Below are 14,968 nucleotides of genomic sequence, written 5' to 3'. Positions count from 1 at the left end.
ACAGTCAAGTTGACATTAAAAGCTTTAAATGAGTTTTTATCCTGATTTTTTTTAATATAGATACCTGCAGTATCAGTCTAGTTTTCAATCTGAACTACTAAAATGTTACTAAAGGCAACCTACATTTCCTTTAAATAGTAGGATTTTACATTTCCTGGTTCTCACTTCTTCAATATCTCTATTATTTACTTTCACCAAGACTTTTGAATATAAAATTTGCATCTCTAGGCATACTTGTTTTGACTCAAACCTTCAAAGATTCATATCACTGCATATGATTTGCATGGAGTTTGGTCTTCTAATTCTTCTTTGATGGAAGTGAGGAACATTTTTATATTCTGTGAATTTCTGTAAGATAGCCTTATATAAGGCTGTATTCAAATTGCATTAGGACTTAGAGCATAGCAAATTGAGGCTTACACACACCCAGATTTCAATCTAATGTATGATCCAACCCAGTCTGTGCACTCAGGTAGGACTGTTGGGAAGTGCTCCCAGGACCCAGTTTAGATGGGACTTTAATAGTCATCATTAAGAAGTCATTTTTGGGAAATACGTCATTATTATTTTATACCAGAATTTTATAGATTTTAATATTTTTAAATTTTGTTTTGAGAACAATATGCTAATTTAAACATGTCTTAGTACTAAGATAGAGCCTGAGGCTGTTTGCTTTTCCTTGCATTTGTATTCTTGTCTTGTTGGGGCAAGCAGTGATCCAGAAATGTAAAGACAGGCTGTATAATCTATGAGAGCAGCTGAACACAGAAAAATTGGCCAGATACAGGCTAAGATAAGTCACTACATTTAAAACTTCAACTGTGCTTCTCAGATCAGCCTGAAGTACAAGTTAAGGCTTATTCTCTACCAGCTACATGGACAAATTAGGATTCTTCTGAGTTGTAGTGCGTTTTACCCTTTTACTGCTTCCTTCTTGCAAAGGTACTGATGCTGGAGATATTTCTGCTTCAGATCAGGGGGTCACAGTGTTTGTGCATCACATCAGGGATTGGTCATAGAATCATTAAGTCCAACTTTGTCCAAGATTGAACAAGATTGTTGAGTCCAAGTGTAGCGCTGCCAAGTCCATCACTACACCATATCCCCAAGTGCCACATCTGCATGTCTTAAATACCTCCAGGGATGGTGACTCCACACTTCCCTGAGCAGCCTGTTCCAATGCCTAACCACCCTTTCACTGAACCAATCTTACTGAACAGCCAACCTAAGACTTCCCTGGCACAGCTTGAGGCCATTTCCTCTTGTCTTGTCTCTGGCTGCCTGGGAGGACAACCCCCACCTGGCTGCAGCCTCCTTTCAGGGGGTTGTAGAGAGCAATTAATTCCCTCTGAGCCTTGTTTTCTTGAGACTCAACAACCCCAGCTCTCTCAGCCTCCTCTCATGCTACCTGTGCTCCAGAGCCCTCACCAGCTCCACTACAGTTATCTGGAGACACTCCAGAACTTCAGTGTCTTTCTTCTCACACAGTGACTTCATAGAGCTAAATGTAAAATGTCAGGCAGCTCTCTGGCTACCAGTGCAAGCACTGGTGGGAGCACTGCAGGAACCTGCTGCTCTTCCATGTTTGGTTCAGTCAGCATGATAGAGATGTCTCTTCTGAGAAGAGACATCTTACACACATAGCTCTTGTGTGTAAGAAACTGCATGGAAAATAGCAGCAAAGAAGAGACAGTAATAGTAAATAATAAGAAAATAAAGCTTTCAAAGAAAGATCTTCATGTTCGTTTTTCAGGTCCTTAGCCATCTGTTCTGTTCCTCCAGATTAGGAAGAGATTCTGAGAACTTGGTTACCACAGACTTGTTGCCCTCCTTTCTGCTGAGCCGCAGCCAGTTAGGAGGACATGATGGGGCAAGAGCAGTGGCTCACAAGTGAAGTTTTATCTCACCCCACTGGGAATTCATCTCAGGGCATAGGACAGCCGGTCATACCAGTGGCTGAGTTCTAAAAGTGGCATGCAGCATCTGATTGCCAAATGCTATTGTGATACACATTTTGGCTGACTTCTGACTACTCTGGGGCCTCTTCCATTTGCAAGTTGGCATTCAAGGTAAGGTCAATGTTTGCCTACAAATCCTGCCAAACCTTTCTGCCATCACTGTTAGAAGCAAACAGAAGTGTCCCAGTTTGCTTTGCCTGATAGCCAAGACGTGCACAATGGCCAGGTTAAGCTGCTCCTTTTGTTGTACCTGCCTGGGGGTGTTTGGTGCAGGCCTCTAACTGAATGGATGTGGAGATAGACCACAATTTTATCCAGGATAGCACCTTAAGTCTCCCTTTGTACACCTTGGTGCCAACATAAGTGTGTCTGAGTTCAAGGTTTTCCTGTTTATTCAGTCTCCATTGAATGCACATCCTCATTGGACAGAGGAAAGGAATTCCTTAGTAACTCTGCAGTTAAATATAATTCATACGAATTGAGAAATATGTACACCAATACATGCTTCCAATATCCTTGAAAGTCAGTAACCCACATATTACACCTTTCTGCTACCTCATAGCAGAAAAAACTGTTCTGCAAATATATAGTAGCATCCAGATTTTTCTTCTGCAAGATTCTTCCAATAATATTACAGCCAAGAGCTTTTCCTTCTTTTCCTTCTTTTCCTTCTTTTCCTTCTTTTCCTTCTTTTCCTTCTTTTCCTTCTTTTCCTTCTTTCCTTTCTCTTTCTTTCTTTCTTTCTTTCTTTCTTTCTTTCTTTCTTTCTTTCTTTCTTTCTTTCTTTCTTTCTTTCTTTCTTTCCTTCCTTCCTTCCTTCCTTCCTTCCTTCCGCCACTTCCTTCCTTCCGCCACTTCCTTCCGCCACTTCCTTCCGCCACTTCCTTCCTTCCGCCACTTCCTTCCTTCCGCCACTTCCTTCTGCCACTTCCTTCCGCCACTTCCTTCCTTCCGCCACTTCCTTCCGCCACTTCCTTCCTTCCGCCACTTCCTTCTGCCACTTCCTTCCTTCCTCTCTCTTTTTTTATTTTTTTTTTAATCAATACCAGTTCTTTAAGCAGTTTAATTTTGTCTGGCACTGTAATAGCAAAGTCTGGTGTATGGGCTAAAGCTGCTTCCTGGAACTGCTGCCAGAGGAAACTCTGAGACAACAATAGAATCTCAGTTGTTCTGAATGTAAGCATTGCACTCCGGAACCCACTGAGATCTTAGCTGGTACTCAGTATTTTTACTACCCTCAACCTGCACTTTAGATTGTCCAGATGAACACAGATGAGAACATCCAAATGAGATGGATGTCATGGATGGATGTTGCCCAGACAAGAACAGAACCAGAAGGAAAATGTAGAACTTAATAGTTTTAGGAGGATCTGGAGAAGGTTGAATGCTTATATTTGGTCTGAGATGTTGGTTTTTCCTGTTAAATATAAAGGTGATGAATTATTAATGTTCTGGTTAACATTAAATAGCCAAACTGTATTAACTTCTAGAGTGCTTTACTGCAGTGATTAGGTAAAATGTGGCCTTCAGAGTTTTAAAGGAGATGTATGGCACAGTTACATACAGAAAAATAGTCTCCCAAGCTGAGTGTAACTGAACAACTCCATCAGGACTGTGAATGTAATTAGCAGTGTATACCTTTCCTGATAAAAATTCTTTCAGTTTTTACATGTTTATTTAAAAGAACTGGAATATTTTTTTTCAAATTAAACCAGCTGCACTTCTTAAGTACTTGTCTTTAGAAGGTCTTTGTAAATGGCTTTTTGTGTATACTTAATGAATATATTAATGCTTTTTTTATGTCCTGGGTCAAGCTGTCCTGAGATCAAATGAGGCAGATGTGCAGAACAAGAGGAATGATAAGGAATAAAATTTCCACTGAAGTGTCTGAAACTTTTAAAGAATGGCATTTTCCTCAGTAACTGGGCAGAACCATGCTTAATTTACCTTTTAAAATGTACCTTTAAGATATGAAGAGCTCCCTTGGAATGGTCATCTGATTGCACTGCCTTAAATGTAGTGGGGATGCACCAAAAGGAGGGTGTAGTCCACCAGATTTGTTCATCTATCTTGCACCTGAATTTTAAGCACTCAGACAGTATTCTGAAGTCTTCTCAAGCCATTAATTATTCGTTTAGAGAACAAAGACTCTGGAAAGCTCCTTCACGGAGCTCAAGTCTTATCAAAATTTGGCACCTAAGTTCTCCCTAGGAAGAGTTCTTGCCCTTTCTTTAATTGTTTAGACAGCAGGCACAGATTCAGGAGGTTTGTGTCATTGGGCATCTACTATTTCAGTGAGTTCCCTTCAGCAGGGTGTTATTTCTTCTTCTATGTTTTCAGAACATCAAGCTCTGCTGAATCTTTTTGCAGTGGCTTGGAGCAGCACTTTAACAGAAATATTCAATGTTAATATCTGTGATAGCTCTGAAAATCAGGATGAGAATCTTACCTGGATGTGAGCCAGGTCACATCCAGGCTGTTCTTCCATTTCCACCTCCTTGTGTGATACCATTTAGAAAGCCTCAATACTAACTGTGATCTGTCTGTCCTGCTATATATAAAGCAACTGATATTCTTCTCTCCCAATATATTTGTTTACTGGAAGAGTGATAGAACTTTTTTAGCATTTTTGGCAGCAAAAATGCTTGAGGTTGAGAATCATGCCACGTACAGAAACCCTAATACTAAATGTCTCTCTGGAACAGTCTTGTTTTAAAATCAAGTTCTAGAAGACAGCTTTGCTTTCTTCAGTTTGTGTAAAGTCTCATTACATGTTCTGCTTTTATGTTTCATGTTGTTATCACAACAAGTTTCTTGGCCGAAAAATCATTTATTCCGGGTAGTAAATGTTTCATTATAGTTAACAATAGTGAGGTTTCTTTCAACATGAGGTGTAATGGAGATAACACTGCCAAGAGAAGTTAAATTACTACTTCCATGTTATAAGCCTGAATCATTGAGGTTCCCTGGGTACCTTTTCATAGAAAGTTTCATTAGTAGCAAAAAAAAATAGCAGTTTCCAGAAAGTATGAATTTGATAAAGGCACCTTTATATCTCATCACCACTATACATGCATATTTGCTTCTAGCAACTGTAACATACATTTGCACATGCTCATACTCCTAAAAAGAAAAAAAGGATATTTGAAGTGCATGAAAATAATGCCCCTAAAATAACATGAAGATTATGGAGTCTATTTAGAAACTTCAGTTATGGAGAGATTTCATTCTCTTCAGTGTTTCTCAAAAACACACTCTACTAATCTGTTTTGTCTGATTAGTATCAGATTCAGAGTCTCTTAGTGATTTATTTTCATAGAAACAGATGTTATCATTTGTGGTGGAATGGAGACATATTCTGGGCATTATGTAATCTCCTTTGGCATTAACTTATGCTACATGTTTTTCCTTCATTTGCCATAACATAGTAATTGTACCCAAATGGTTCTCAACATGTTTCCATAGATACTTGACATGTTCAGACTTTGTGCAGTGTATGCCTTGGTCTCACAGATAGCACTTTTTTTTAAACTCTGAGATCTGCTACACCCAGAGTTTTCAAATCATAATTGATACTGGTTATAACACAGCAGTTTTGTTCATATATTTCAGTGCTGTCCACCAGCTCTTATTTTTTAGCTTGTGATGAATTTTGCAACATCTCTGCTTGCCACTGAAGTGTTCATAGAGTGCTATGGGCTCCCTTAGTGGGAACCCTCTCCACATGAGCAGGTCTAGGCACTGAAGGTGAAGGCTCCAGACCAGGCAAAAAGAGAAAGAACTGATGATTTGGGGAAACTGTATGAGCATAAAGGACCTATGGAGAAATAGCTAGATGCTGGAGCCTCCTTAAAGATAGTTTGGTCTGATGTGACACTTCTGTTTGCATTAGTTTGAGGTTCTTCTTCAGAAGTTGCTGCTCTATTTGGGCCCTGCTAATTAGCTCCCAAGTTTTTTTTAGTTAGCTCGTACCTAACCAGAAGATTTGTCACAGCACTTGTAGGCAATTGATTGGAACATATTTTAAATCACTGGGAGCAGAGATGTACCTGAATCATTCTTTTGTGCTACCCCAATCTATTTCTACCTCCTGAGATGAAAAGAAAGGACCAGGCTGACATCAAGAACAGATACAAAGTATGCTTTGTACATGCACAACAGATCTTTGACTGTCTTTTATGGAGGGCTTTTCCTCTTCCACAGACTTAATTTCTTGCTGTTTCTTTAAAATCCTTCTGGCCAACCTCAGCTGGCAGGGAAGGCAAAGGAATCAGATTTCTTTTGAAGTAAAGAAGATTGTTACTTCAAAAGCAGGTCAGCGGATGGGCTTGGACTGGGAAATGGCATTTTATCTGAATGTTTTGAGAGGCTTGGAAACCTCTGGGTTGCAGCTGGAATGCATGCAGGAAGGGGTATGCTCTATAAGCCAGGTCAAACAGGTTGAACACCCCAAAAAGTACAAGAGAACATCTTCCAAACTTCTGGTACATGTGTTTTACAAGCCCTGCTCAGGTGAATGTAGGAGACTGTGCTGGGACTAAGCTAGGGCAGCACTACTTAGAAGCACGGGTGCCCCAGCCACTGGATCTGATGGAGCAAATCTGCATCAGCCATTCTCACTCATTAACTGTAATTTCTGTCAGTGGAGAAGTACATGAAGTAAGAAATTATTATCTAGTAGTCCCCATCCTCTCAATTTAATGCATAAAATTTCTAGCATGCAGACCTTACACAAGTGGAACAGATTACAGCTGCATGGCCTTCATATTTCTTTGCCAAGTATTGCTTATGATTATTTTCCCAAACTTAAAAAAGAAATTCTAGAGAAAAAGCAAGACACATTTTATCTTAAGCTATTATTATATATATGTTATCTTAAGTAATTCTTTAAAAATCCTTATTGTGCCAAAAAAGTTAAAATACTTTCAAAAGAAGTAAACAATTATTTTTGTGATCTCTGAATTGAGACAGTTTGAAAATCTTCAGCCTTTTGTAGATACCAAGTCACCACTTGATAGTCTGTCTTCTGGACAGTCTGCATGTCAAGAAAGCAAAATTATGAGCATGATCTTTATCAGCTCATATTGCAAAAGAGACTAGAAGAAGAAAAAGCATAACTAATATGAAAAGAAAATGTCATTTATGAGTTTCTGTGTTTCTAAATTAGAAACTGTCATTTTTAAAACCAATAGTTTTGGTTCGTTCAGTTTTTGCTGAACAAAGTAGCAGTTTTGCTGCTAACCAAAGTCTCAAATTTGGCACTCGCCTGCAGGCTGTTCTGCTTCAAAACAGAGCATTGGCCAAATATATGCAATAGACTAATAGTAGACTAATACAAATTTTTGATAGCAAAGAAAGTATTTTTCTCTGTGTTCATACACTTGAAAGGATGTTTCAGACTTTTTGTGTGTATATTCAAGAGCAGATACGCTAGGATAATGGCACTTTATCATTACAATTTGACTCCTGTCAGGGCCACATTTGTTGTTGGCTAGCAAAAGTGTTGATGTAAATGCAGCTGTATCAGCTGACTTTTCAGCTATTCATCTCTAGATTTCTGTCAATGTTTACCTGTAACAACATGCTCAGAAATGTGAAAGCACTGGAAAGTTCTACTTCCAATTGTGGCAGAGACGAGCATGAAGATTGACGTGACTGTGGGTTTAAACCACAGCTCACAGATACATTCTTTGCATGCAAGTATATTGATAAAGATTAGGTTGTGTGCAGGAGGATGCACATTTTTAAAATGTGCAGTTTGATGAAAAGAGTTTGATGGCAAGGTTCACTCTATTATTACAGAGAGGAAGCATACGGGGAAAGTAGAATTATAATGAATTTTGCATATTTTATGCAAGGACCAGGGTAAGAGTACATGGGGTAAGGGAGATATCCCCATTGAGTCATGAGTTATGGAGTGGGCCCCCTTGCTTTCTAAACTTCTGAGGAGCCTAAGTGCAGCTCAATCCAAACTTCATCTCAGTCTTCATCCATTGGATATCTAAAGGATTTAATGGGGAAATCCTGCTGTCGGGTCACAAGATTTAGAATGGACTCCCTTGCTTTCTAAACTTCAGATGCAGCCTGGGTGTGGCTGAGTCCAGTCTTAGCATCAGACCTGGGAAATGCTTTATGTCTGAAGGATTTAGCAGCACTCAGTAATTGACTAATTTAATATTTACAGAGTGATTAAATAGGACTAACCTTAATCAAAATAGTAACTCAGTTATCTGTAGGGTGTTTAAATCAATTCATACATACACTCACACAGACACAAAGATGTGTGTGCACGTGTGTGTATATATTTATATATAGGCACAGAGGTACTTGTTAAAAGTTCCACTTTGTTTCACTGCAGTGTCAGTGAATTACTCACATTGAATGTCTTGGCATTTCTCAATGGGAGAGGCTTGAGTGTCAAGGACTGGGGTGTTGGCCCAGGCCAATTCATCAGCTTTTGGTGACAGTCCTCTGAGTCTTGATAGTTTGCAAGCTCTGAGTGGCATCCCATTTTGAGGGACATGCTGGTACAGTCTCCTGTGGTCTGGTAGAACTCAAAGGGCCTCACACAGGACCACTGTCTGTAAGGTCACAAGATGACTGGCATTTTTTTCATTAGTCCATTTCCATCCTGACTGTAACCCAAGTTGATAATTACTGAAATTATTCAAAAGCCCAGATTCACTGGAGTTATGATTCAGGTGGGTAATGTTCCAAGGGTATTAGGGAGTGACTGATTATTTCTCATTGCCCTCCTTGGTCAGATAGAACGTTTTCCTGATATAAGCAGTGCCACTCCACCTTAGCTGTGCAGAGGTTCCTGGTATGGTCAAGAGACATTTCTCTGCCCAACTCATTACACAAAAGCCAAGGCCTAATGAGAATTATTGAAATTGTAGGACAGGCTTGAGGAGGTAGAGCAGATCCCAGGGGGTAGGGAATGCTCCACCACAGAAGCCCTGTACTGAGACTGCAGAGGACTGCCATCCTTTTGGGCTCCTTCTCTTGTAGAAAGTCTGGCTTTTCTAACTCTCTATATTATATAATCTTACTGGCACAACATAACAGCAAGAATAAACATTTAGTAGGTAATATAAAACTTGGACAACAAAGTCCTGTCTCTGCAGAATCAATGGAAAAAGCTTAACCTTATCAATGGGGTCACTTGGTGTGTTTGTACTGTCTGCAGAATATGATGGCTGTCTCAAGGTGAGCTAACCTGCATGTTCAGAGGACTAGGCTGAGAATGTTAAAGGAAAGCTTCATCGGGCCTGATGTAGTCATGGTCCAGATAGTTTCTGAACCACCTCATGTGAAGACTGTGTCATGCCATACTCTGCAGAGAAGGCTCGCAGTGACCAATCACTGGCTGCAGTGAGACAAGTCTCAGTTCAGAGCTCTGCTAGAGGACACAGAGCAACCCTGTGTAAAGAGGATTAGGAAGTAATTTTCCATGAAGACAGTAATTTTCCATCCACTACTGACCCTTGTTAGCAAAGAGCTGATCAAGTGGAATATGGGGCCAAATTGTTCCCGTGTGCCTAATGAAGGGGGCTGTGCCCTGGGCCCCGGTGCATATCCGAGAGGTCTTAGATTCATAGATTTATTGAATCATAGAATGGTTTGTCTTGGTAAGGACCTTTAAAGATCGCTTAGTCCAATACTCCTGCCAGGAGCAGGGACACTCTTCAATATATCAGTTTGCTCAAAGCCCCATTTTGAACACTTCGAGGATGGGCCATCCACAGCTTCACTGGGCAACCTGTTCTAGGGTCCCAGCAGCCTCACCATAAGAAATTTCTCCCTTATTTCTCCCTCATCTAAACCTCTCCTTTTTCAGTTTAAAATCATTACCCCTTGTCTTGTGGCTATTGGCACTGGTAATAATTGTCTTTTTCACAAGTCCCCTTTGTATATTGAAAGACCACAATAAGGTAGTCTCTCACCCTGCAGCCTTCTGTTTTCCAGGCTGAACAGCTTCATTTATTCCAGTAGAGCCATTTGGCCTTGTGTTGCTTAATATCCACCCTTCCTGCCACCGTGTGTATAGTTGTGGCAGTTGCTAAGCATGTGAGGGATGAGGAAATGCTAAAATAGCAATGCCATTTCAAACAATAGAAATTAAATAAAAAATAGTAGTGCTTATAGCATAGTATGGGACTACTTGCTATTTTTATCCTGATCATGCTTTTGTGCTGCTGCTCCTTGTACATGCATTTGTACATCACCCAGTTTCACAGTTAAATTAAAAAGGATGAAGAACAACAGACACATTTAAAGGGATTGGGAGTTACAGATTGCAGAGCTAACAAACCTTTCAGATCTGCAGTGCGGTAATTTGTACTGTATTATGGCACACTGGGTTTCAAAGCAATTCATACTCATTAGCAGAGAAAGTTAAATGTTTGTTTCAGCCTGATTATGAAGAAAATGTGTAATTTCAGCACCTAGTAGGTGTATTACTTGCCTTTGTTAGAGACTATCATGTTTTACACTTGGTACATACTAATCCTTTTCAGGTGTTATCAAAATAGAAATCACAATTATAATTTTCATTCTTCCCCTTATAAACTGGATGTTAAAGGGAAGAAATTCTGGGGGATATAACCTGATCTGATACCTGATCCTTTATTGTTTAGGATTTTGGCTAAATACATGAATAAATGCCAATTTAGTTACTAATTCCTCTAACACTAATGAAAGCATAACTATCAGTAACTCCAAAGTAACAACACTGTCAGGATTTCCCTGTTTCACTTTGTTACAAATCTATTCACATTACTGCTGAAAGTGATGTTTTTAAAAATAATATAATTTAAACAAGATAAAACAGCTGCTGCCACCTCTCCCCACCCCTCATCAGAATCCCATTCTGCCAGTTAAAGTGCTGTCCCAGGAGACAGTCTCTGGTGACTGTGCTAGCACTGACAATTATCTTGGTCTTCACACAGCAGAAAGCCTTCTAATGGCTTAGAAAAGTGTCAGTATATTAGCTTCCCATTTTCAGGAAGTATTTTAACAAGTCAATATTGGGGCTGTTTTGAAATTGATTTCTTTCAAAATCACAACAGAATAAATCACTTTCTGCAAATGCCAGGAAAGCACATGAGTCTGTGCCTACTGTAAAACTAAAACCTGATATTTTAGCTAAAATGAATTGAGCAGTCACCTGTTCTTTTTTCCTCTTGCTCTCAAGAAAAAGTTAAAAACTAAAAATGTAGCAAACTAGCATGGCCTTTAAAACTAGAGAGATTTAGTGTTTGTACTCCAAAATGAAAGGTTCAGGGTAACTAAGCAAGAATCAGCTATGTAACAGACAGCACTCTGGCTAGAATGGGAATAGTGTAGAAATACTTAAAAGAAATTAGAGTGTCCTTTCCCAGTAGAGTAGTTAGGATTGCATTTTACCACACAACATGTCCTTTTAGTTCTAGATTTAGTGATGAAATTCCTCTCATTTAGGGATCTTTGTCCAGCTATGATGTGCAGCAGTATACAGAATTTCTCCCTGTTGGAAAAAGGGAACAAGGGGAAGCTATGTGAGGGTGCATCAGAGGGTGGCACATGAAGGGAGAGCATTCATGAGCCATTCCAAGCAGGTGTCTTGAGCCCAGACCTGTTCTTGTGTCTCCTAAAAGTGACTCCTTTTCATGCAGTATGGGCACGCCTCTCCTTCTTGGGGTCATACGGGTGACTCAGAGTATGCAGGGAGAGAAAGGAGAATGTGTGAAGCTCATGTTTACCCTGCTTAGTCAAGTCTGACATCAACATGTTTTCCTCTGGATCTTAAAAGAGGGTCTTGGTAACTCAGACCTGTTTTTGAGTCACTGGGAAATGGCCTCTTGGCACTCTGCATTGACTATTCCCAGGGTAACTTGAGAGTTCCTGAGCACCTTCCAAAGGCACTCCTATAACAGATATTCCTGTTTCAAATCAAACCAGATTTATCAGAAGCATCTCAATCTGTGCATTTTTTTTTTCACTAAAAGGCTTGTATATATTTTTTTTCAGAACTGAGAAGAAATATATAAGCAGATACTGGAAAGAAGTGAAAGTTGGAGACTTTGTGCAGCTTCGCTGTAATGAAATTATACCTGCCGACATATTGCTGCTCTCCTCAAGTGATCCTGATGGGCTGTGCCACATAGAAACAGCCAACCTGGATGGTGAAACTAACTTAAAACAAAGACAGGTGGTGAGGAGGTTCTTAGAGCTGGTAAGTCTCCATTCCTAACTCACATTTAAGGTAACAATTTCTTTCAAGAAAGTAGCTGGTTACCAATATGCTGCACACCAGCTAAATCTGCTTGATCTTATAGCGCTGATGAGCTACTGTTATGGTTGTCATTAAAATGCTAGCACTTGCCAACAACTGACCTCATCATAGTATCAGAAGTTTTACCATCATTTTTCCCTGAATCTGAATGGGAATTATTTGGGGCAATTGTGCGTGGTTGGAAAATGTTGGAGGATTTTAATGGCTCCTATTGTAGCTTGATTCTTGAAAACACATTTTAACTGCCCAAGGAGAAGATACTTAAGTATAAACATGTATTTTTCCTGCCTGCAAACCAGATCAGTTTCAATTAGGAATTTGCCTCAAACTCTGTGTTGGAGAATATCCCTCCAGCACTCGGAGCATTAAAGCTTGTAAGATTTAAAGGGACAGCAGGCATTCGTTCTGGAGGTATCTGTGCTCAAAAGCTGTTTTACTGCTCTCTCACTGTGCTTATCTCTCCCCAACAGCACTATTTTGAAACAAAACATAATCCAGATCAGTTACTGACAGCAGAATTAGAGGAAATTACCTGAAGTTTTACTTGCTTTAATGATCGTATTGAAATAGTATTTATTTGTATGCCCTCCTCTCCCATCCCTCTTGCGAACTAAGTCCAGCTTCCTGTATTTGTCAGGAAAAAAAAATATTTTTTAGAACTCAGCTACATTGATTCTCCTAGTAGCACTTCTAATTTGAGGGATTTTGCAAACAATGGGAGCTGTTGCCCTTACCACTGTCATCAAAGGTAACTACAGAAGCCTGTGGTTGTATTAAGAAAGATCAACATTAATGAAGTTATTATCCAACAAACAGGATGAAAGTCAATGTGCCCTCCAAATAATTGTTTATGGTAGGTAGACCTTTTCTCTAAATAGCTTGTAGAAATGTGAGATAAGGACTTGTTTAATGATCAGTGATTTCCACACAAAATTTAGACATGACACGGCACCTACCACTGTGGCAACAAGCTCAATCAGCTACAGGCCAAATGTTTCAAAGACTCTTATTGTTTCAAAGTTAATTGAATTGCTGCTCAAACCTCCCATCCTGTTCCTGCTGAGAGGAAATCTCTCCCATTGGATAGAGCTTCAGGGAGGTGCTCAGATGATGTATCAGTTTTCTGCTAATGCAGACTTCTTACGTTACTTCAGGTACATTTTGTGGGACAAAAACTGTAGATTTCATTTAGGTACCTGAACACAGGTGTATTTTTGCATTTGTGGATACAATTATAAGCTAAGGCCACATTCCAGCTCTGTCTCAAAGGGAAGGCACCAGCTCCTCCACTCATCTACAGCAGATGGTTGGGTTTCTGCGACCTGAGACCACTGGACACACATCAATAGGTGATGGTAAACATGGTGAAAGGAATCAATATGTCCAACTACAAATTATCAGAAAACTGGCTTTGAAGACCCTTGCTGCCCAAAGGAGTTCCTTATACTGTCTTGGGATCCCCAGCTCCATGGCAGCAGAGTATTGATTCAGTATTCCTGGAAGCTGTCAGGCTGAGAGGACACCTGCCAGCCCTACAGATTGCCCTGCTCCTGTGAGCTGTGGCACCTAGATGTGTGCCTGAGCCCATCAGTTGTGGAGTTAATTCTGTGTCTTCAACCAGAGATCCCATGCATGCATTAACACAGCAGGTAAACCAGGGGGGAGTACCCCAGCAGCATTATCTTTGGCATGCTCAATGAGGTTTAAATTGCTGATCAAAACCAGGCAGCTAAAGACTTCAGCTCTGAAGTTTGTACAGTTTGGCAAGACCTGCAGCCTTTAGGCTGTTGTGTGGAAGTGAGTGGCCATTTCCTCCTCAAACAGGTTAAAGATTATCAAAGACTGAATTGGGCCTCATTGAGGAAGAAGGCTGAGGAAACAGTTCCTGCCTAGGGAAGCATAGCTAGCTCTATGTGCCAAGCACATCACAGTGTATGTGGCATGGCTAACTCAGCATACCCTGCTTTACTGAGGAAGTTATTTGCCTTGTAGATACTTGCAGTCAGCTTTGTAGACACCTAGCACACCTTGGATCTCCAACCCATCCTCCTTCCATATCTTAGTTCTTTGTATCATAAGATGATTATGGAACTTTTCTATTTCAGAAGTGGGCTCAGAAAAATGTGGATAAATATTTTTTAAAAATAAATTTTAGATCACAAGGTGCCAAGCTACAGTAGCTGTGAGGTCCATAGTAAATTGTCAGGGGTTAAACTGAGGTCAGTGACAAAAAGCTCATTCATTCCAATGAAAACAGGACTGGTCCTCAAGGAGGCAAGTATTGAAAGAGAACTTGTAAGAAAACCACATGTGATTACCTCCCCTCTCTTAAAATAGCTGAGAAAGCAGGAAATATCCAAGCCTGGGTTCCTACATCAACTAAGTTGTAGGCAAAGTGCACAGTTGCAAGTAAGAAGTCTTCAGCAGCTGCAGCATCACAGAATCTCTCTGTAACAGCACTCCATACATTATCCAGCAGAATACTTGCCATCCTCATTAAAATCCTGGCCAAAACCTCTCTAAGCATACTGTTAATTTAATTCATGCAGCAGCATTAGCTTTCACACTCCATACTAGTAAGGATAGGCTCTTACTGATTCTTGAAGGTATTGCCTTGCTGAAAGACACTCAGCAGTGGGATGGAGGGAGGTGCTTGGAAAATGTTGGATGAATAGTAGGAGGACAGCCAAGTAGCGTGGAATAAGAAGGTGATGCCTGTCTGTTGGGCTGAAGT

General features: G+C 40.1%; 1 protein-coding gene across 1 annotated transcript in view; it reads left to right on the top strand.

Moving 5' to 3' along the window:
• ATP10A (ATPase phospholipid transporting 10A (putative)) overlaps window positions 1-14,968 on the top strand; it is a 110,396-nt gene that overhangs the window by 30,746 nt on the left and 64,682 nt on the right. The window contains exon 2 of the mRNA XM_071430884.1: window positions 11,970-12,174. Within this exon, the coding sequence (XP_071286985.1) occupies window positions 11,970-12,174 (205 nt within the window). The remainder of the gene's footprint in view (window positions 1-11,969; window positions 12,175-14,968) is intronic.

The sequence above is a fragment of the Agelaius tricolor genome, unplaced genomic scaffold, assembly GCF_023055355.1.
Source record: "Agelaius tricolor isolate 1412-34295 unplaced genomic scaffold, bAgeTri1.0.p SCAF_7, whole genome shotgun sequence".
Taxonomy (NCBI): domain Eukaryota; kingdom Metazoa; phylum Chordata; class Aves; order Passeriformes; family Icteridae; genus Agelaius; species Agelaius tricolor.
Note: the sequence above shows the minus strand (reverse complement) of the source record. Positions and strands in the feature narration are given on the sequence as shown.